Source organism: Bemisia tabaci, chromosome 6 (genome assembly GCF_918797505.1).
Source record: "Bemisia tabaci chromosome 6, PGI_BMITA_v3".
NCBI lineage: Eukaryota > Metazoa > Arthropoda > Insecta > Hemiptera > Aleyrodidae > Bemisia > Bemisia tabaci.
Window position 1 is genome coordinate 20,001,445 of NC_092798.1, and position 24,201 is coordinate 20,025,645.

General features: G+C 41.8%; 1 protein-coding gene across 3 annotated transcripts in view; it reads right to left on the minus strand.

The window, feature by feature from the left end:
- Positions 1 to 24,201, minus strand: part of wdb (serine/threonine-protein phosphatase regulatory subunit widerborst) — a 65,823-nt gene that overhangs the window by 6,953 nt on the left and 34,669 nt on the right. For 2 of the 3 annotated variants that reach the window (XM_019058649.2, XM_072301334.1), the window contains exons 3-8: positions 10,792 to 10,991; positions 5,126 to 5,227; positions 4,673 to 4,765; positions 3,975 to 4,105; positions 2,522 to 2,581; positions 1,371 to 1,584 (exon numbers count right to left, since the gene is read on the minus strand). In XM_019058649.2, the coding sequence (XP_018914194.1) occupies positions 1,371 to 1,584; positions 2,522 to 2,581; positions 3,975 to 4,105; positions 4,673 to 4,765; positions 5,126 to 5,227; positions 10,792 to 10,991 (800 nt within the window). The remainder of the gene's footprint in view (positions 1 to 1,370; positions 1,585 to 2,521; positions 2,582 to 3,974; positions 4,106 to 4,672; positions 4,766 to 5,125; positions 5,228 to 10,791; positions 10,992 to 24,201) is intronic. The other variant, XM_019058655.2, reaches the window with a different exon arrangement.

Below are 24,201 nucleotides of genomic sequence, written 5' to 3' on the forward strand. Positions count from 1 at the left end.
TGTAAGATGACTCTACCTATAGGAAGGCTAACTTCTGCAAATAAATTGATCTCGGCTACTTGAACTCAATGAGGTTCTTGCATGCCTTAGGGCTTTGTGATTTAAGTACGTTCATTGTAGTAAAATTTTGCAAAAAACTTGATGGTACCACTCATTTTCTCTGAAACAAACTCCCAAGCTAAAAAAAAAGCTCTCCAAATTGAAACGATAATGGAGGGGATCACCTATGCTGCGCTGAGAGTCCACATCGATATTTAGTCAAACTCTCCATGCGAAGGTAGGGGAAAAATAGATCAGCACAGTTTCACTGGTTCCAGCCTTAAAGTCCCTAAACAAAGTAGGAACTAGTGTTGGGTCAAATCCTAAATTTACCCGAATCCAAATCCCAAATTTTAACTTTTGAATCCTCAAATCCAAATCCATCGCGAATTCTTCACTTGTCAGAAACTCAGTACTTTTTCTTATTTATGTTTTTTTAAATTTTATTTTTTCTTTTAGCGATACTCAGGAGAAACAAATACTGGTTGCGATATCTCGACGAAGCGAGTATTTATGCTGATATTTGGACCGCGTTTAACAGAAAGGAACCAAGCCACATCAGCTATTGCCAAATTTAAGTAGGCAATTTAATTTTTTACGAGAGAACGTTTGTGCGGATTCCTTTGAAAATTTTGAGGAATTTGCTTCTCACTATCTAGATAATTCACTGAAATTCGGACAAAAATCCACACAACCGCTTTCATGTACAAAATTAAATTGCCCAGTTAAATTTGGCAACAGCTGATGTGGCTTGGTTCCTTTCTGTTTAACGCGATCCATTTAATGTTTGAGAACATTCTGATATGAGTCAAAATTTGAGATCGATGAGATCGAGAGACGATATTGATATTCAACGCGATTCGAGAACCTTCAGGAATCTTCAGGATTCGGCTTCATGGCACGAATTTTGAAATTTGGAGGATTTGCGGTTTCGGGTTCTAGCATTTTGACACCGAATTCCAAATCCGAATGCTCTTGAGAGGATTTGGTCGAATCCACGGCCCAACACTAGTAGGAACCCTGCTGATGTATTTGCTCTCTATCTGTGAATGGAGAGTTTGACTGGATACAATGGTGAACTCTTACTGTAGCCTGGGGAATCCCCTGCACTACAGACTCAACTTTAAGAGCTTTTCATGTGCTTGGGAGATTGTTTAAGAGAAACCAGTGACATCATCATCTATCTTGCAAACTTTGACAGAAGAAAAGGACTTAATTTGCAAATTCCTGAAGCATGCGAAAGCTTCACTGTATTGATGGTCATCTCCATCAAAATTTAGAATATCTTTTGCTACATATTATAAGATACACGCACAAGACCAATAACTCACCTCTTTCTGACTGCATGTTTTGGGCCAGTATTTTAATAGTCCTCTGACAACAGGCTCAGTTAAGGTCGGATCCTTCTCCAAAAACTGGACCACACAGTAAGCTAGTTGGGCATGGTATAACGACAGACACTTAACTTTATGCAGAGGTATTAGCACCTTGACCAAGAACTGCTTGTGTTCTACTTTGAGTGGTAGAGCAAACCCATTAATGATACTGAAAAATAAAAAAATACAAATTTCAAAATTGGTAAACACAGAAAAGTAGCAGAAGGTATTGTTAACACGCTGCCTGCCACAGCATTTTTGTGAGCCATAAGCACACAGCTGTGACAACCATTGGCCTCACAAAAGCCTTCAACTGAAGTGACCACATCCCTGTCAAAATGAACAGTGTGGCATTCACGGAACCTCTCAATGCAGGTGGCTACAATATGGAAGGCACCATTATAAATGCATTCATAGTATAGTATGTATACAAAATAAAATATAGTTATTAGTAACGATATGAAGCGAGGCATCAATTTAAAAGTAGACCATAAAACTATTGTCAACTTCCATGAAGTGAGACCACACATAGATAAACCACTTGCTAAAACACTGAGCCAAATCCTTCAATCCTATCACTATGCCCAGGTTCTGTCTGAAGAGTGCTTTTCTGGGCAACTTAAGTAACAAAAGTTACAATACAAAGAAATGGCGCCGTCCCTGAGTCAACGATGCATATCCTCAACCAACATGAAACAAAGAGAGAAGAGCTCGCTTCTTAATAACTTACATTTTTCCACTGAATAGTTTGTGGAAAACCCCCAAAAAATGCACTTTGCAGACCCGATTGACTCAAGATGAGCACATAGAGTTCAATTTTAGAACATTTTCCTAAGAACGTCTTATAAAAAAAAAAAGGTGGAAATAAATGGCATTGATCCTCTTGCTTTTTAATCTTTTTGTAAAGCAAAAACTACGCTGGCGCCAGATTTGTTTGTATTCCATGCGTCTTTGGAGATTACGAGTAAGAAAAAGAAGCGATTATGTCTGAGAGAGAAATCCTGCTCGAACCCCTTAGTCACGATGCCCACTTTTTAACATGAGATGGCTGTATTCCTCACTATATTTTTAGATAATATTATAGAGTAACGGATGAATAATCTTACCTGCCCAGAATTTCAAGTAATTCTCCTACGCCATTAAAATGTTCCGTTTCATATACAAACCTGTAAAACGAAGATGAAACATAAATTCAATTTCATTCAAAGACTGCGAGGAAAACACTATGGAGGCAAATTGCTTAATTTTGTTTGAAATGTATGAATTAAAAAGGCCGTTGCACTGTTTTTAAAATTCCTTTTCAGAGAAAGCGTTAAAAATTAGAATGCTTACATTTTCCCATTTTTCAATTAATCAAATTTTACCTGAGGTAAAGACTTCCGAAGTCATCAAAAACCTGACCCCACTCCAACTGGAAAAATATTTTGCAGGCAGATTTTGTGATGTCACACAAAGAATGGGCCAGTTGGCTGGTAACAGAATCGTGTTGTGATGCTTGATTCTTGTAGATTAGCTAAACATAAGAAGATCTGCCGGAATAGAAACTTTTTACGATGAATATTAACCCAGATATCGTCCTTTGAAAATTCGGGTTTTTGATGATACCCACCACGGTAGTGCATAGCATGGTATGTACTACCACGGTGGATGACATCATAAATCGAGTTTTTCAAGGCCCGATATTTCGGTTAATATTCCACATAGAAAATTGCTGTTTGGACAGATCTTATTATTTTTAGTTGATCTGCAAGAATAAAGCATCATAACACAATTCTGTGACCAGCGCAACTGATCCATTGACTACTGCGCAGTGTACACCCTCCCTCTCACCCTGCGCTTATTTATTTACTTTCAGGCGATTGTAACAAGAGGTTATGTGTCTCAACCATTTTCTCTGTATTATTTTTGTTTAAAAGAGTGTTTTTAACGGTTCTTTTGGCTAGACAGAATCCTCTGGAATCAACAAATTTCGAAAGAAAATAAAAAAAGACTCCAAAACGCTGAGGTAAAAAGTATCTTGAATTAAAGATAAAAAGTTTGACAGCAATAGAAACGAAGATAAGATATGCTGATGGCAACAGAGATGGATTTGTGAAGGAGGTCGAAAGAGAAGTCAAGAAGGGATCAGATCCGTAATGATAGAGAAAATCAGATCACAGAAGTTGAAAATGACATATTTGACATCATGGCTAGACAGATAGGATGATATAGTATGGTTGTACTGACAGGACAATGGCAGTAGGGCTGCCAAAAAGATGCTTGATTGGGTTTTTCCTGTGAGGGATGGAGTAGACACCCAATGAGAGGATGGCAACGAAGGATTGAAAGAAGAAATGCACAATTGTCATCTCTAGGAGTGGCTTAGGAAGAATAACGCACTGCAAAAGGTTTGACATCACAGAACAGGAATGGTTGGTTGGTAGATACATTTATTCAAAGGCGCCTTGAGAAAATAAAGTCATTAACACCAAATGCTGCAAAATCAGGAAATATAAATGTGTGTACGTACTTTTTACGCTTGATTAGTGGATAATATTAAATTGGTACTGAAAAACTTACCTGAGGAAAATATTGTTTATTTGTTTACGAATAAATGCCCGAAGTCCAAGAAACTTTCCATAAATGCGGTGCAGAACCGTTTTTAAGAAATCTCTTTCCCTGGGATCTTCACTATCAAACAAATCTAATAACTGTAACAGGGATAAGCATTTATGAAACGTTATTATAATTTTAAGGACAATATAGGCAATACAAAATTGAAAACATAGGTTGACAATGAAGAGTTTAAGAACAGTAAAATAGCAAAAGAGTTTATTTTGGAAAAACTATTCTGTTAGTGAGCATCATCTTAAAGAAATAACTTCAGAAGTTAGATTTGAGCAATAGAAAACTAATTTTCGGTATTATGAGATGTCAGTCCACTGATTAAATAGATTCTTGAGAATACTTTATTGGGTACTTCAGTATGAGTTGAAAAAAGTAGCAGATCTAGTCTTGACACCATAGAGAACTTATTTCCTACTATGTGTTGTCAAAGGCAAGATTCGTGAAAAAATTACGAAATTAAGTTGAGCCATTTTTTTTCCCGATTCATTTTCTTTGAATACTATGCTGTGATTAATATTAAGTAACTCCTTGATTTATTTTAACACTTGAATTTATCAGACACTACACAGATTTGTAAACATGTAAGAATTAAAAAGAAAAGGTAAAAAATGAGCGATTCTCATCAGGAAACAGACAAAGAGACTCCTTACCTGCAAAACAAATTTTTGGTCTATGACTTTTTTCCCAATCGTTGGCTGAAAGTCTATGGATTCAAGAAACCTTAGAAACAATTCGTATACCAACTGAAATGAGAAAAGAAAGACAAACATTATTGTATTAAAAGATATTATGAAAGAGGGGGAGAGGGCTGATGGGGAAAAAGGAAAGTTGTGCATTAATGATCTTTTCAATTTTATTTTATTTAATCTAATATTGAGTGGAACAGAAAAGAAAGTTAATGGCAACTAAAATTTTAAACTATGCTTGTAATAAATTTGTAATAAATTCGACCATTGACTAGCTGGGATCATTATCCACGCATAAAATTCCTAAATTTCTCATATTTAGCTCAGCATGGCTACTCAATTCGTTACTATCTATTTTGCAATAAAACTTTATAGTCAAAGGATGACAGTGCTTTCTTGCTGCAGTTTTACACTCACCGTTAAATGTGGCCAAGCTGCCTCTAAAGTTGGGTCATCCTCTTCTGGATCAAAATCTGGGTTTTCACTAGGTGGGAGCGTTCGAAACAGGTTTGCTGAGATCTGGAAAGAAAGAAGCGAAAAGTAAATAGAGAGCTAGCAGTAATCCTTTGATCTCAAGGATAAATCTTACTTCACACAAAATAACGATTTTATTGAAATTGCCCAACTAATAGCGTGCTAAAATCATATGGATGTGGAGAGAAAGTTTTTCATAGTTTCTCATAGAACATGGTTTCTTGACTGATTTTCTTAGCTCGCCCAGAGGGACCCCCTTCCCAGTTTTCCTGATACTCCACGTGGAGTTTGACAAACTCCAGAAAAAAAAGAAAAGAAAAGGGGGCAGTGTTCGAAACTCACAGGCGCCAAAGCGCCAACTGCGCCTAAGAAAGCGGTCATGGCGCCTAAAAAATGAAGGCTTTGCGCCATCGTGGCCCGTAAAAATTGCCCCCCCCCCCCTCTCCAAAGAAAATAATAGATTTTCTGTTTGGTGATTTTTCAAAATTTCCCCCAAGTAACAGCTACTGGTTTTGTGACTAAAACATCTTGCATCTAACTTGCCACTAAATGCCCCGTGATACATAAGCAAAAAGTCAATTCGGCCCCTAAAAAATCTTCAATGGCTTAACCCTAAAAATCGAGCTTGATGCGCCACATAGCTCCTGAAACTCCAAGGTGAGTTTCGAACACTGAAAGGGGGGGAAAAACGATTTTCTTCCTATATAGAAGACTTAACTTTTCTTTGCATTCCTACAAAACTGCTCCAAGCCTGTGTAGCCCATGCAGTTTAGTCAAGGTTAGACTCGGTAAGTTTATTCTTCGACATTTTGCTCTCCCTCAAGATGGCAGAATAGTAGTATTGGCCCATTCCTGATTGCTATCAGACTCTCCACGATTCAGTGATATTTGCTGACTTTTCTAGGTTTTCTCTATCTTCTGAAGAATCAGCCAACAATCTCTCTCTCTGGGCAAGGGTAGTATGCGCCCAGGTAGTTGACATGAGCAAGACGGGCAGAAAATTTTGAAATTTTTGGGTCGTGTGATGACGCGACCAAGGCCGCGAGATGCAGTAGCGCAGTCTTAATCGCCGCGCAAAGATCAGCTCTTCACTTGGCAGGCCGAAAATCCGCTAGTTCACCGACTAATAAATCGCCGCGCTGAGATGTCGCGGAAGACTTGAGCCACGGTTCCATAGACAACGTGCGATGCGAAGTTTGCCGCGCGATCGGGAACGAAGATTTTCAGCCTGCTTATGGTCAATACATTTTCTTTTAAAAAAATAATTAAAAAAAAAGATTCATGTTGCCAAGTCAGTCGCAACGAAGGGGTTTGTAAGGTAAATGTACATCGGAAGTACGTAAGAAGAATGAGTAGGGTGTCTACTGAAATGGTATTTCGGATTTTCTTCGTCTAAAATTCTATACATTTTGCAAAAAGGAACTACTTTTTCTAGATTATCCAGAAAAGCGCGTATCTACATTGGGAGACTAATTGGTAGAGGGTGTCTACTAAAATTTCATTTTGGATTTTCCTGCTACCAATCTTCTTAGATAAAATTTCCCGCTTTTTAGAACGAATGAAGTGGCATTCGTTTGATTTCACAAACCAACAAAACGGTTAAATTGAATCAAATATCCCACTTGTGCATGTGCTGAACTGCGTGCGGTTGAGTAACGCTGCCATGTTAAGGAAAAACGCCGTACGAACATTCGAGAGTTGCCAAATTTCCTTCAATAAAATGTTCATTTCCGAGGATAATTATGAATATTTTTCCTTGAAATTTTCAGAAGTTTTCGATCCAAGTGCAAACAAAATTATCTGAGAAATTGGTACGTAGACAAATATTCAAAACTTTTCCTGAAAATGAGTGATTTGCTAGGGGAAATTTGGCAACGCCTGAAGGCTCGTGCAACGTTTGCCCTTAGAACGACAGATCACTTGAGGCACTTGGAATTTCCTGATCCAAGACCGATTTTCCGGAGACTTTCTTGATAAAATAGAAAATCCCGATATTTTCCGGCTTCTCAAGTATTTACTGACAGCAGACACCCTGTTGCACGTATGCTATTCCTAAATTAAAATGAGCCAGAATTGGATTGCATTTTGCAAAAAGGAATTACTAGCATTGCAATGTTGCTAAGATTGTGCAACTTCTTTTATCTTGGAAAATAAACCCGATTAGCCCTTAATAGTTTGTATTTTACTCGCTAAAAACTGTAAATTTAAGACAAAAATTACCGTCTAAATTTCATAGTTTTTCACGATTTCCGCAATTTTATTGCAAAAGATGAAGTTGCACAATCTTAGCATCATTGCGATGCTAGTGGTTCCTTTTTGCAAAATGCAATCCAACTAGTGATCTCTAATCGCAAAATGTCCAGGTCATGAGATCCTGCGTCGCGGACGACCCCGCGTCGCGCGGCGTCCGTGGGAGCGCGGCTTGATCCCGCGAAGAAATACCGAGAGCATTTGCTCCGGGAGAATATCCTGATTTACGCACAAGTTATTGATGGATGTCGTTGTCGATTAGCATTGCGTCACGGTTAGTCTGCTCCGACTTGATTGGCCCCGATCTTTTCGAGTTCGGACGAAACCCAGGCCCGGACCCGGGCCCTCGCCCTCGCTTGCGACACCTGTTATTTAAATCTACGGCCCACTTCATCATCTTGCATCCGACTCAAACGCGACCGACGACGTGAAAAGTTCAAGTGCATAATCGCTTTCTGACGAGGGAGAAAAGTTTTGTGTCCCCGCCGCTGCTAGGATCAAAGGGCCTTCCCTAAAGAACCCCTTTTCTAAAATAAGGACCTGGGAATTGCATCAACACGTGGTTGGAACGAACCAGGGTAATGAGGAAAGCCCCCTATGGTATTTTCAGCTTGAGTTCACACTTAGTGCATCTGTACAAGGTTTACATGCATGGCGTACAGGGGTATCACTGCCGGTAAATCCGGGGATGGGAGGCGAAAGTTGTTCAGAGGGAGTACAATGTCCGTGTCACGAGGGAGGGAGGAGGGGGTGGGAAAACTGTATACAGTATTAACGAAGTAGTTATAGTATGTAGATAATACGATATACATTAAGAAATGCACTAAAATTGATCAAAGTTGACTCATACGAAAAGGTCAACTTCATAATGTCAGGGGTTATTTTCTCTTGCTCTTCCCAAATAATTAACGGCCCCCATGTTAGCATAAGTAGAATGAAAATTCAAAATCTAGTAAGCGTCGCCGCGTGTTACTGCGAGATAAAGCAGCTGTTTCTGAAGTTTAAAGGGAATCTAGTGGCTCGAAAGTGACGATTTTCATCACGAATGTAATCCAATTTATAGAAAATGTCCACCAATGAGAAATTTTCCACTTTTCAATCGAGAGAATTGAAAATTTAATAAGGCATAGGCACCCCTACAGACCATGATACACTAGTAGCAACTGTTGGCGCTTGCCGGGTTAGGAGCCCTGATATTCATTTATAAATGCGATGAAACATTGTTGTTAAGCACAATACCGTAAACAAATTGTGTGGAAAAAGGGAATGAAAAGTTTTATGAAATGGACCAATCAGTCGTTAGTTTAAGTTCCTTCACACATAAAAAAAAAACTGCCTATATTCTTCAGCCCAAAAATGCGTGAAAATTCGTCTTACATTCCGAGGAACCAACACCCACGATTCTTCCCGCCGAAGTTTTCAAGTTTTCCGTAAAATGTCTCGGGAGTTTCCAAAGTTTTCGACGGATCCGCGACAACCCCCCCCCCCCCCCCTCTTTCTGCGCCCTTGGCCGTGGGAAGGATATCAGGGTCCCCCCCCTCCCGCCGTGAGCGAGTTAAAAAAACACACCCGTGAGAAATAAACTGAAGTGTTCCTTTCCCCTGTGCCCTGTTCCCTCCTTCCTGACTGGATGCTTGGCTCGCGTGGTATCAAGCAAATGAGGCACAAAGAGTTGAATGGGTGTGCAAGGGCACCGCGCCGTTGCTACGTTTCCGTCTATTGACTGGAATACGCGCAAGGTGCCTGAAAGTGCGACGAAGGCCCGGTCCCCGTCAACTCGGGTTTCTATAATTTTGTTTCAGCAAAACTTGAACGCTATTTTTGAGGACTTTTACAGGGTTTGTATGATACACTTAATGGTCCAGCGGGCTGATTATTGAAATTTATAGACAAAGCTATAGACAAAGAAGACATAGGGGGTATGGAGCGATTCTATTGGTTGAAATGTATGGTTCTTATAGACTAAGGGAGAAAATGATAGACTAGCTGTGGGGTTTCTCGTGGGTTGCCGTCAGTTAGTCTATTACGTACTGCCTTTGTCCATTGCAACCATCAGCTTCCACCAATAGGTTTTCTCCATATCCCTTTTGTCATTTTTATCAATAGCTTTGTCTATCAATTTCAATAATCGGCCCGCAGATGACATTTTCGGCTCCGGTGAGACCTTTTGCGGACTGAGAGTCTCAACTTCCCCTTCAACGCTTTAAAAAAACGTTGTCCTTATAATGCTTGTTGTGAATTCCAGATCCTTTTTACTCTTCTGGTCGTAAGTACGGTTTTACTTTTGTGGTAGTAGTTTATTCGGCCCCGAACAATGCTGATCAAGACTGCGTTGTCACTGGTACCGAAATAATTGTTACTATCACTCAATAGTGTGATAACGCCTAGAAAAGAAGGCAGGATCTGAAACAGGGCCGGATTAGCGCTCAGGAGCCGGAGTGCTGGTTATTAGGGGCCCTAAATCCTAAAATTTAGGGGCCCCATGATACCTTAAGTTTCAGACTTAGGGCCTTTATTTAAATCAGTTTTTTAGACTCTACAGGTCCCTTGAGGATCTGGAATTTTAAAATAACCACCTAAGGGGTCCGTGGAGCTACAGCACCCCGGCTGATCTTGCCCTGATCTGGAATCCACTTATAAGCATTGTAAAAGTGAAAGCTTTTTCCGCGTTCTTCAGCCTTAAAATTTTCGTGAAGGGGGGTTAAAATTTCAAAATTTGCCGCCCTCCGTAACCTCACTAAACCACTTCTTCCTAAGGAGGTACTTAGGCACTGGGGGATCAACGCCGACTGCGTCTCTACGCTTAATCATCCTAAATTTTGTCTTCGGCATAAAAAATTATGGTAAATTTTACTAGAGGCAGGTAAATTCTATCACCGGTGTATTTGCTCCTTGACATAGTTATACCGTAGGGTAAAGATAACCACACATCTGGTAATATTTGCCACACATCTGGTGAGTGTGATAGAGTTACGATATTTGCTATCGTAGAGTCTCTTGGTGATTATCTCTCTCGTATCAATGTACCTTAAACCATTCTTTTTTTTCAGTGTATGCCTCTGCACGATTGGCATACACTGGAAGAAAAAATACTCATGATTCAATCGGATTTTTGTTTAAATCAAGAACCAAACCTGTTAATTTGAGCGGATTTCCTTTTGATTTAAGCAAAAATCCGATTGAATCAAGAGTATTTTTTCTTGCCAATGTTTTCAAGAGTCTGGACTCTAGAGCCAATGTGGTTTTTTTTACCCCGGTGTACATTGACACCCATCGGTGACGGGGGTCCGGAAACGCCCACGCAAAATTTTGCGCGGGACGAAAAAGGGTTGAAAGGGGTAAAAGTGTGGCATGTTTACCATTTTGATGATCTCCGGGTAGACGGGCTCTGTGAGAACACCTCTGCCGGTGGTGACGTAGTCGACGAGCTCGTGCAAGGTGGCCCGTTTGATCTCCTTCCCTTTCAAGTCGCTCATGGGGTCCATGAAGTCGAAAACTATGGAGCATTGGCGCAGCTTCCTGATGAAGAGCTCCTCTTGCTCCGCCGCTGGCACGTCTACTGTAACAGGGCAAAAAACAAACGTGACCGCATCAGAAACTCCGCTCTCGATACCCACCACATGCATGCACAATAACATCGGGCGCGAACGACAATGCAATGCAACACGTGCTCCGTGCGTTCGCGGCATTTCGAGAATGCAACACGCATCGTAGCAGCGTCCTCCGCTATTTCAACCATGCAACACGTCGTTAACCGACATGCGGGAGGTGAGCACAGTCCACGTCCCAGCCGAAAGTCAATTGGTGCCTAAAATGAGTGCAATCAAGGGGAAAGTGGTGTCGGCAAAATTTTTCCATGGGGGGCGGTCGGGTCTACAATAAAAAATTTTACAAAACAGGTCCAAGAGAAAAGAAATTCTCAGAAATGACGAAAAAAAATTTTGAGACAATTTTGCAGTCATAGGGGGTAGGGTCGATGTCCATAGCCCACTGAACCTCTCACTGGGGGGGGGGGGGGGGGGGGGGGGAAAACACATTGGATCTAGAGTCCAGACTCTCGAAAACATTGACAAGAAAAAATACTCTTGATTCAATCGGATTTTTGCTTGAATCAAAACGAAATCCGCTTGAATTAAGAGGCTTCGTTCTTGAATCAAGCTAGATTCTGATTGAATCAAGGGTGCTTTTTCTTGTCGATGTTTTTAAGAGTCTGGACTCTAGATCCAATGTGTTTTTTTTCCCCAGTGCGCTCCCCTTCCTCCCCCAGCTACGCCATGGACTGCAAGGAAGTTGGCTGCCGAGTTCAACTGAAAACGTACACTTGAAACAACCTTTTTTCGCATAGGACACCTTAGGACACAGCCCTATCGCATTTCGATGTCTTAACAGGCTGCTATAAACTTTCAGTAATCGGCCCACAGAAATAGATCAGGAAATGAGCTTAGAAATTTTAAAGAAAATCGTTAAAAACCGGGATCAACTCGTCAGAATCTACCATCGACCGAGCGCTGTGCGTCCCATTGCAAAAAAAGCTTAACAACTAGGACAAAATCGCTGGGCGGATCGACGCAACGGCGAGCGGTTCGCGGCGCCGGCCGAAAAGGTCGCTCAGAGCGAGGGGGAGGGGGGGAATCGATGGGTCGGAAAACCCGGCGAAACGGCGCGCGGCGCGGGAGCTCGCCCCGATTAGCCGACGGGGTTGATTGTTCCGCTCCGTTGATGAAATGTCGGCGGTGCTCGGGCCCGCCGTAGTGCACTATAAATAAGCTCTGGCCACCACCCAAGAATGTACGCGTACCCCCGCCCGCCCCCTCCCCGTCGCCGATGAGTTTTCTCACTTCTTCCTCGGCGCGGACCATCGCCGCGGCCGGCGGCGGCCCACCTCCGCCCGTTTTCGGATCCGTGACGTCACGGGGGTTGTGCGGCCCGGAGGGTCGTTTCCTGTGACGTCAATGAGCGATGCGCCTCGTGCCCGGTGACGTCGCCCGGTCAAGATGACCGACGCCCGAGCCGCGTCGCGACGCCCGCCGCCTTCTTTTTCGACGTGCGTCGCGCGTCATCGTCTACCTGGGACGTCGCGCGCGGACGTCACCCCGTTTCCGCGTTCCGACCTGAGGCAATGTATTTTAACGGACCCCGCGCTGACGATCCGAGCGATGTGATCGGCTCGGGCGGAAGATTCGTTTGGAGATCAACATCAGGGGCAGTTAGAGTCCCTTTATACTGAGAGTTAAGACAATGTGAATCCATTTCTGATTGGTTACCGTATTTTAGGCCTTCACAGTGTCACAAACGCGAATAAAGGTTACATTTTCGCCGATTGCAAAGATTATAATCTGGAATGGACCAGGGAATTATGGGTTCGGCAAGGAACAAACGGAATGAGAAAAGGAACGGAGAGAGGAATTTGAGAATGAGCCGATCAAAGATTACGAAAAACGTTCAATTTCTGTAATCTTTATTCCCGTTTGTGACTCCATGGGGGGTGTTGTCTTGACTCTCAGTATAAAGGGACTCCAGGGGCAGTGACGTGGCGTGCTTTACGATACGTCGATTAATCTGCCGTTTAAACTTATAGAAAAGGATTGATAAACAGGGTGTTCGCATCCGATACCTTGATAATCGATTCTTTACCATAGCTTCAAATGGGGAAATATCGAGAATCGACCATGTCACCTTCCACTGATCAGAGGTCGATCAAGTATTACGTTATCCACTAGGAGAAAGGGGATTCTGAGCTTGTCCTACCGGGTCTTGTAAGAATGAGGCGGAGGTCTAGTTTAGTCTCACGCAAACCCCCTACTTACTTCATAAATAAAACGAAAAAAATTCAATAAAAAAATTAGGTATTTATCTGGTTTTTTCCGTAATTTTCTGAGAACTTGCTGGGGAGAGTAACAAACGCATTTCTTATATAATTCAAAAAAGGGGGAGGGGTGATAGTCTCGTGGGCGCCTTGCGAGGGGATGAAGGGGCGCAAAAAGTCGACGAAAATGACTCATGAAATACTTGAACGGCCGCATATTTTTCGCCTTGTGATTAATGAGCATCATCTTGCAATTGGGAACTCCAATTTCTAGCTCATCTGTATAAGCACGTACGAGTATGGGGTAATGGTACATACGTTGTTTTTAAACTAAGGCAGATTGTAGTTCCTGATTGTAAAATGAAGTCCGATTGATGAACACCTTATTGAGCATCTATTTCGCCAAATTTTCGCCGGGATGTGCTAGGGGCCCCGCCGAAAAGAGGATTCGAGTCCTGTCTCAATAAAGAGCAAAAACTGTCAAAGGTGTCAGAGGGCTCTGGAAGATTTTTCGAACAGTTGTCGAATAAAGCCCTCAATTTTTGCCTAAAATTGCCTCTGCGAGGTCTCTCTGGCCGATTGGAGGCGACCCTCCCCCCCTCCCGAGCTACTTTACCGCTGGTAACCTTGAGCCCTGTGCTCCATATATCTCAATGCTTTCCAGGGTCCATCTTATCTCATGTCAAAGGAGTTACGCGATGACGATATTTCCCGTCAGTTCCGTAGGTACGGGTGAACCTGCCGTCAACTCCAAGCGACGAAGACGAAAGGAGCTTGCAAAAGCGCGGTTTCCGGCCGGGGTGGACAGGCCGACGGACCGTGACCTTTCTCAACCCGGAGCCGGTCGGGTCGGACACCGAGACGGCGACCACTTTTCCGGCTGAAACGACCCCGACCGTCTCTCTCAACTGCGATTCATTTTCGGCGGCTCGCCTCCAGAATACAAAACGGAAAATTTCCCGAGGAAAATTGAGAAAGCTGCTCGCGATGGGAGCGACGTCGGATTGAATTACGCCTCTGCATGCGCCGCCAAACGGACAGCGAATCCGTCGTCCCTCGTATCTCGATTCCCACGTGAGCCCTACACTGAAAAAAAATCTCGGTGTATTTACTAAGAAAAGGGTAAAATTACCAAGAATTCAGGGTTTTATTTGATCCCAGTTTTCTGAAAATTACCATTTATGGAATTGGTAATTTTACCGAGAAATCTCGGTAAAATTATTGAGCTTTCTCGGTAATTTTACCGGACCTTGGTAAAAACGCCAATATTTTTTATCGACTGTGGTAGAATTACCGGGATAAAATGGTAAAGTTACCGGGAATTGATTACCAATAAAAGTGGTATTCTTACCTGAAAAAAACAGTAAAAATACCGGTTTTTAGGTAAGCTTACCAGTCTGTCTTGGTCAAATTTCCAATAATTGGTAAAAAAAGTGGGATGGTAAAGGTACCAACGGACCGTGGTAAAAACGCCGGGAATTTTTTTTCAGTGATACGCTCCATAAGACTCAACGCTTTCGGGGGCTCGTGTGGAGATAGAGATACGCACTGAAAAAAAATTCTCGGTGTTTTTACCAAGGTCCGTTCGTACCTTTACCATCTCACTTTTTTACCATTATTGGTAATTTTACCAAGACAGGCTGGTAAGCATACCTAAAAACCGGTATTTTTACTGTTTTTTTTTCAGGTAAGAATACCACTTTTATTGGTAATCAATTCCCGGTAACTTTGCCATTTTATCTCGGTAATTCTACCACAGTCCATAAAAAAATATTAGTGTTTTTACCGGGGATCAGTAAAATTACCGAGAAAGTCAATAATTTTACCGAGATTTCTCGGTTAAATTACCAATTCCATAAATGGTAATTTTACCAAGAAAAAACTGGGATCAAATAGAACCCTGAATTCTTGGTAATTTTACCCTTTTCTTAGTAAATACACCGAGATTTTTTTTTTCAGTGCGCCCTTACGTCAGAGAGAGACGAATTGGGACGCCGCGGACGGAAGTCTCGTCTCTCTCGCTTGTTCCGACAACGTCGTAAGACGAACGCGAGTGTTTACGTTTCGGCTTGGGCCTTCGTGCAGGGCGCGGGTGCGCTACGGCTCGGTCTCACGAAGAAATTAGGATAGTTGCGTCCGTTTCACGGTTTGCGCGAATAATCTCGAGCAGTGCGATGAGTCCACGGGAGCAACATTTTTAACGAATGAGTTTCCACCGCCTCGCTGTCGAGCTGCAATGAGAGCATTTGCCATTTCCGTCAAGCGGCGATGAAGAATTCAGTGGCGTGGCGTGCTTTGCGATATATCGATTGATCTGTCGTTTAAACCCATGACAAAGGATCGATTATTCGAAGAATTCAGCGGCGTGGCGTGCTTTCCGGTATATTGATTGATATTTCCATTTAAACTTATGGAAAAGGATCGATAGACAGGGTGTTCGGAGAATTCAGTGGCGTAGCGTGTTTTGCAATAAATCGATTGATCTGCCATTTAAACTTATGGAAAAGGATCGATAGACAGGGTGTTCGAAGAATTCTGTAGCGTGCTTTGCAATAAATCGATTGATCTGCCATTTAAACTTATGGTAAAGGATCGATAGACAGGGTGTTCGAAAAACTCAGTAGCGTGCTTTGCAATAAATCTATTGATCCGTCATTTAAACCTATGGAAAAGGATCGATGAACAGGGGTGTCTTTGCAATAAATCAATTAATCTGCCATGGAAAAGGATCGATAAACAGGGTGTTCGAAGAATTCAGTGGCGTGGCGTGGTTTGCGATATATCGATTGATCTGCCATTTAAACTTATGGAAAAGGATCGATAAACAGGGTGTTCGAAGAATTCAGTGGCGTGGCGTGCTTTGCGATACATCGATTGATCTGCCATTTAAACCTATGGAAAAAGATCGATAAAAAGGGTGTTTGAAACGAACACCTTGATAATCGATTCTTTACTTTAGCTTCAAATGGGGAAATATCGATAATCGAACATTCTCGCTTCGCCGCTGGAAGAATTTGTGCGAGAAAATCTCGTGGCTCCGTATGAAAGTCTTCGATGAGCTGAGTTCACTGCATTTCTTACGATTTTTTGCTGATACGCGAAATTTGAGACGGACGGATTTAAAAGTAAGGAAATTCACTTATTTCGACGTTCCCGCCATGAAAGAATGCAACTATTTTTCAATGTTGCCAAATTTCTCCTCGCAAATTGCATTTTTATCAGGAGAATCTGAGGCATTTTAGACTGAAAATTTTCCTGATTTTTTCCTGATCTAATGCGAAAATCAGACAAATTTCTCCTCGCAAATTGCATTTTTATTAGGAGAATCTTAGGCATTTTAGACTGAAAATGTAACTGATTTTTCTCCTAATCTAATGCAAAGATCAGACAACTTCTCCTCGCAAATTGTATTTTCATCAGTAGGAAAAAGCTCTTTTAAGTACAATTTTCACTCAAAGAGATACGCTGTTTGGCGCAACGCTAGTCATAAAAAATCCTTTACTTACGAAAGTTATTAAATTCCCTGACTTCTCAAGAATTTGTAACGCTGAATAGATCCTTTTTTCATAACTGGTCCATTAATTTTTCAAATTAGAATCCCAGAACATTCTCGTATCAAATGTTCTGAGAAGTTTGCATAAAAAAGCATCAACTTTGAGACACAATGAAGCATGAGATGAAACTAGGTAACGAGAGATGCGGTTAGGACTACGGTTAAAACCATCCACTCAAAGGTTTCAATTCATCAACATAATTATATCCCCTAGATTTTACTTAACCTCAACTTTGCTGACCCCAACGCAACAGGTTGGGTAGATCAACCGCAATACTTCCGCCTCATGTAACATCGCCACTTCGTTATAAGGGCGTCACCAAATCTTGGGATGGGCCCTGTTGCCCGTATAGTTCCAAGCTCTCGAGAGATCACGTGAAAATGAAGATACGTTCTCACGTCGGGGCAGCGACGATAAGAAGGGAGCATAAATATTTCTCCGCATTCGCGTTGACGGCTTTTGAAATGGGTTGTAAAAAAGCGCTAAAGATGTCTGAGAGCTACTGTTTCACTTCTTTTTATTGACGAATAATTTTCTTCTTCGTTGGATCTAACTCGGTCAAAACTTTTCCTGTCCATTTCAGAGACCAAATATTCTCCCATTAAAGAACTGTCCGCTAGGAATATTCACACATTTACTCTTGAAATTCCCAGAGGACATTAAATTTTAACGTTCGCAATTAAAGTGAATTAATGTATGCCTTAAGCGGAAAAATCTATGCCAAATATTGCAAATGATATCGACAAAGATTTTGATGCTACCCGTGGTCTTTTGATTTCCTTGAGTTTCCAAAAGATTTCCGGTGGGTGGAGGCATATCCCCGACGTGAATATTTCACGGAAGACTACCCGACATTCGCACGCCTCTCTCTCAGTTCGCAATTCCGTTCCGCGAATATTCTGTTCTATTTTATTTTCATATGCATGACACGTTAAGGCGGCTCTGTGTTATGCATAAGAAAAGAAAAAGAGCAAAATACTTGCGAAAATTATGTCAGGGAGGAACACTGGCGCGAAATTTTGTTGGCTCTCTCACATGCAGAAGCAATGGGTCCAGATCGCACCAGCGGCCGATCAGAAGCGCTAAATTGGACTTAAGCGCAGTCAAGACTAGTCCTAACTACATTGAAGTACGGTAGAAAGACCAACAAAATTCAAGTAATATTTCATAAACAGGGTTGCCACAGAATTTGAAAAATGAAATTCCCTGACATTTCCCTGATTTCCCTGACACATTTTGGTAAAATTCCCTGATAATTGAAGATATGACAGATGGTTAAGGAGATATGATTGGAAATAGTTTTATGCAAAATTTGTTGTTCGATACTTCAAACGCATTCTAAAGAGCAAAAAAAAGGCGATTTAACAAATTTTCTGTGACATATTCGTCATTTGTACTGACATTTTCCGGTTTCCTCTGACTTCTTAAAATTCCTTGACATTTCCCGGTTTCCCCTGACTTTTTAAAATTCTATGACATTTCCCGGCTTTTCCTGGCTGTGGGAACCCTGCATGAACCATTCACACAGAGAATGACCGACAGATTTTCGCAAATAAAAAAAAATAGTAATAAAAAAAAAAACTTCCACAGAACGTGATTTTCCGGCCTAAAAAATGAAATGCAGGTTCGAACATCGACACATACGGTAAGCGAAAGTTGAATGATCTTGAAAACAGAAGAAAAAAGAAAAAAAAAAAAAACAACTTATCAAGATTCGCTTTAAAACCTATCATTCGGGTTTGGTGCAGTAGGGCGAATAAGTAAGTAGCAGAACCATTGGCAGATTGAATTTATTCCATTAGGAGGAACGCAACGGCGCACGGTGGGGCGGGTCGATTGAAGGGATGGGACAAGATGTGAAAACTTTAAAGCTTACATTTTCGTTCATACAAAACGTAGAAGTCAAAGGTGGTTCCAATGATTCCCTCGTGAACTTCACTCCAGGAAACACTCATAAAAATCCATGATGTCATGGGATAAACATAAAAAAATGTAGTTGTGATGAAACATTTCATATGTTCGATTAAAAAATTTCTTGTCCGACCTTTTCTGATGTCTCTTCCGCTGCGCGGCGGACCGGATCTCTACCATTAAATGATAAGAAACTCACTCCCTTCAACACTCAGTGTATAGACAAGGCACCTTCGTCCGTGACAGCGGTCAGTTTGCCTGATCCGAGAGCATTGCGACCCCGCTACGGAAAGTTTTTTACGCAGTATTATGACTTAACCAGGGTGTCTACTAAAACAGGCTGGTAAAAAATAAGTAATTTTACAGTACACTGGAAAAAAAAACACATTGGATCTAGAGTCCAGACTCTTAAAAACATCGACAAGAAAAAGTACTCTTGATTCAATCAGAATCTAGCTTAAATCAAGAACCAAGCCTCTTAATTTAAGCGGATTTCAAGCAAAAATCCGATTGAATCAAGAGTATTTTTTCTTGTCAATGTTTTCAAGAGTGTGGACTCTAGATCCAATGTATTTTTTTCCAGTGGGGGATAGAGAGAGAGTTACGGTTGCATTCTGGGAATCATACGGTGAGAAACGTGCAAAATTAAGATCAAAATGACTGAAACAAGCCAACGGAATGAAACGTCATCAGGGCTTAGGGCCAATGGGACGGAATCCTTGAGCCCCGCGTTAGGTGTTCTGAATCTCATTTCAATGCCTCTTTTCCGAATAAACGGGGATAATGCGTCGATGACGCCTCCGCAAGTACGGAACACAGAGGTATTTATTCAATTAGTGATAAATCCCTTATTGGACTCTAGATCCAATGTGGTTTTTTTTCCAGTGTACTTTTCTAGTACATTCTCAAAAACTTCAGTACCTCCTCCAACAGAAAAATTCCGTACTTTTTCAGTACCTCCATTTGACAAAATCAGAAAAATTTCAAAAATTTGAAATTGCGACAAAAATGACAAAAAATTAGAAAAAATTCCGAACCTTTTTGCGGAATTTCCGCACTTTTTCAGTACTTCCGGACGGCCCTTAAAAAATCAGTACTATTTCCGGACTTTTCGGAAATTCCGGACTTGTAGACACCCTGCTTAACGGATATTTCTGTGATGACAGAGGAAGGATCTCCGCTGATAGAAAGTGTTTTCTGAAAAGTGCTGATAGGAAAGTTTAAAAAATTCGTTTCACCTTCAAATAATTTTTTGGGTTAGCCGCAGTTAGATATTTTTTTGTGGTTCATACATCTACTAATGGAGAATTTGCAGGTGTCTGAAATTTTGTAATGTTTCAGATGAAACTTTTACGAGAACTAAGCACGATGATATCCTTGGTTTCTAGTATTGAACAAATATTGAAGGAAATATAACAAAATAACGTGAGCTGCTAAAATACTTGTGTTTAAGTGGAAAATGCCGCCAGATGACGTCATCCAGGTATCCCTTGAGTATGGCAACCCTGGCTTCAAATATCTAGACCAGAGAAAAAGCATGTAATTGTCGGCCGCCAGCCTGGTTGAACATTCAGTTTCTCCTCTAATGATAAAAAGTACCAACAAAATGAAAGCAAAATGAGTCTGAGTAAATTTTGGACCAGCGAGTGGCGGTTACTGGCGGAAAATTTTGCCGGGCGCTAACGTCATTTGCATGCAACGAACGCAGGGAGACGTTTTGAGTCATCAAAAATTTTGGTCATGTCAGTAAGAAGTAAGAATCGAGCATCAAAATAATCAATGACGACGGTATGGCGCGTTCGTACTTTTTTATATCTTATCAGTAATGGTCCAACATCAAAACACAGTTTGACGAGTCAGAGTCGCGGAACTGACCTGCAAGAAGGCAGCAGGAACAGCAAAACGGACTTAACAAATGTTTACTCGCTCAGTGTGAACAGCAAGGTGGAAAGATAATTTTCTTCAAAAAGTTGAAACTTAATAAACTTTTCCACACCAGGGTGTCTACTAAAACGGGTTGGTCAAAAATAAATAATTTTACAGTACATTCTAAAGAAATCCAGTGCCTCCTCCAACAAAAAAATTCCGTACTTTTTCAGTGCCTCCATTTGACGAGATTAGAAAATTTCAAAAATTTGAAATTGCGACAAAAATTAATAAAAATTAAGAAAAATTCCGGACCTTTTTCTGAAATTTCCGCACTTTTTCAGTACTTCCGGACCGCCCTTAAAAATCAGTACTATTTCCGGACTTGTAGACACCCTGCACACATATCATTGCCTTTCTTTTCTGCATTTAGCAACGAGTGCCACTTATAACTGTGAACAACGGGCTAAAGAGGTCACTTACACTTCCACACTGAACAGCAAGACCAATCCACACAGGTCAGTCATTGCGCACCTTTTTGAGATCCACTCCCCCGCCCGGCCCTTACTCGGCGGACCTAATGCAATGGGTGCTCCCATGAGAAATACATTGCAGGCACTCAATACTACGTCACAGCGCAGTTAAGTTCCAAAACTCGTCCTCGGGAATGACTGACCTGTGTAGATTGGTCTTGCTGAACAGTATAAAAGTGGGTCTGGTTCCCTTCTTCCCGTTTAACTTCCCCTCATTTATCCCTGACTCCAAAATGTTCCGACTCCCTGACTTTTCCTGATCCTCGAACTAAATTTCCACTTTTCCCCCTTTTTTCTTAAAAACGCTAACTTTCGCTAAACTTTAGACAAAATGTTATATTGTTCAATTGATTAAATGATAAACAAAGGCATTCAGTAGCAGGTTGAGAGATGACAGGTCTTAAAACTTACCAGAGGAATAAACAATTAGAAGATCGATGATATGTTTTAGTGATAAATAGATGTGTCAGCAGTCCCCTGACTTTTCCCGATCGTCGCGAATTCCCCGGTTTCTCAGACCGTTAGCGACCCTGAGATCCTTCTTTACGAGACATTTTTACGAAGTTGACATATTCTGCATGTAATTTCGATGCGGAAAAAATGTCACAGGATCATTAAATACTCACTCTGCTCGGTGACTCATCGCAGGAACGAACTTCCAAGGCGGTCGCTCCAATATTTCACAATAATTTTTATGGAAGTTGCCTACCCACGCAACCCCGGCCGATCCAGCTCATCCTCGCACGGTAAAGGGTCGACGTGCGTCATGCGGATAAAACGCAGTGGCGTGGCGTCAATTGCGATGTATCGATTGTTATGTCATTTAAACCTATGGTAAGGAATCGATTGTTGAGGTGTTCGCTGCGAACACCCTGTTTATCGATCCTTTCCCATAGGTTTAAACGGCATAACAATCGATACATCGCAAAGCACGCCACGCCACTGGATAAAACGGACAAGTCGAGGTTTCGTAAGTTGGCAGCGCGGTATGGCAGAGTCATTTATGGAGGGTGAGTCTCATTGCGGCGTGGATGCAAGCGCTTTCTGCATTTAAAGGTCACGCCGTCGTCGCTGCGGTGATCGTCAGTGGCGCGGCGTGCTTTGCGATCCATCGATATTTCCCCATTTGAAGCTGTGGTAAACAATCGATTCTTAAGGTGTTCGCTGCGAACACCCTGTTTATCGATACTTTTCCATAGGTTCAAATGGCCGATCAATCGATATATCGCCCTGGCCACGCCACTGGTGATCGTTGCAGGAGCGAGCCGTCATCAACGCAGATTGATCGTCGGGGCTGTAGACACAGAGCGATGATTTACTGCCGTCATTTGTGCATACTCGCTCGCTTCCCCCGCCCAGGCTGCCGTACTAAGGAAAAACGCCGTATGTACATTCCAGAGTTGCCAAACTTCTTTCGATTAGACGCTTATTTTTGAGGAAAGCTATGGATATTTTCCCTTGAAATTTTCAGGAACTTTAGATCAAAATACGAACAAAATTCTCTGAAAAATTGGAAGAAAAATATTCATGAGTTTACCGGGGAATTCGTGTTTTATCAAAAACAATTTGGCAACGCCTGAAGGTTCGTACGGCGTTTTTCCTCGGCACGGAAGCATGGCTTGCGACATTCTTTAAATATTTACACTAGGATTTTCGTGGCTCGAGATAGGTTGTTGATGATCTCAAAGATCACCGGGTCGGTTTCCCCGCGCAGGGACTGATCGGCGGTCGCGGTGTTTTGACGACTTCCCATATGTCCGGCGTGCTGATTATTGAAATTGATAGACGCAGCTGTAGACAAAGAAGACAACAGGAGTATGGAGGGATCCCATTGGTGGAAGCGGGAAGTTGCAATGGACAAAGGAGGTAGGTAGTAGACAAACGACAAGCCGCAGGAGACCCGATAGTTAGTCCATTATTTTCTCCGTTAGTCTAAAAAGACCACCCATTTCAACCGATAAGTTCGCTCCATACTCCCTAAGCAGGGTGTCAAGTATTTTTTAATTTTGAACAATCCTGATATTTTCCTGATTTTTCTCGACTCCTGGCACGGTAGGCAAAAAGCAGTAAGACTTTCTGCGCTGAGGAGATTCGCAAAAGAAAAATTCATGATAAAACGTCTGATTTTTTCGATTTTCCTGATCTTTTCCTGATCGGCCAAAATTCCTGATATTTGCCGATTTTTCCGGTCTCTCTTGATGCTAGACACCCTGCTAAGTCTTTTTGTCTACAGATTTTGTCTAACAATTTCAAAACTCAACCTGCAGGAGCGACATGCTTTTAGACCAGTCAGGATCCAGAAAATAGGTTACGTGCCTTTCATCTCGATTCTTTGTGGGTAAACGCGGTGACTCATATTTGTTGAGGGTTTTGTGTTCATCGGGGGGAAGGGGGGGGGGGGGTGTCGCAGTTTTCGCGGTGGACACGGAAACACTACCTAGCTCATTCTAGCGCAGCGCTGAAAGCGTCGCAAAACCAGGACTAAGCGTCGACATTCTTGACTCTCTTCCCATTTTAATCACAAGTTAAGGAAAAGATGTATCTCAATTGCGACGTTTCAGAGACTTGGACCATGTTTGATTTTCCTCTGGTTAAAAAAAAAAAAAAAAAACAGCGGCGAAGTTTTCTGTGAATATCGGTATTTTAAATGGGTTAAGTGAATTTGCGTACAATTTTCAGGAAAATTGTGTGTAGCTTCGTTTTAATATAAAAAAAAAGGAAAAGGAAAAAAACTGATTAAATATTAAACACGATTGGGGGTGCGCGAATTGCACTCGGAGATGAACTCACTTTCATTCGGTTGTAGCCATAAATATTTCACTTCCCCTTACAGCAGGCGTTACAAGATAACAATTCGACCACGGATGATGTCCATGTTGCCGCTAGCTAGATTGAAGGCGCGTCACGCTGTGACAATGACTCGAACACGCTACCCTAGCTGTCGCAGCTCGGCGCTACGAGCGCCGAAAAAACTAGGACTAAGATCCTCGATCACACGATCCATGACGATTTTCCCCTGACATTATCGTTATTTCCCCTAAAATTTCCAAGTTTTCCCTGACTGTAGCTAACCTGATTTTCCCTTCATCTTCTGTGTTA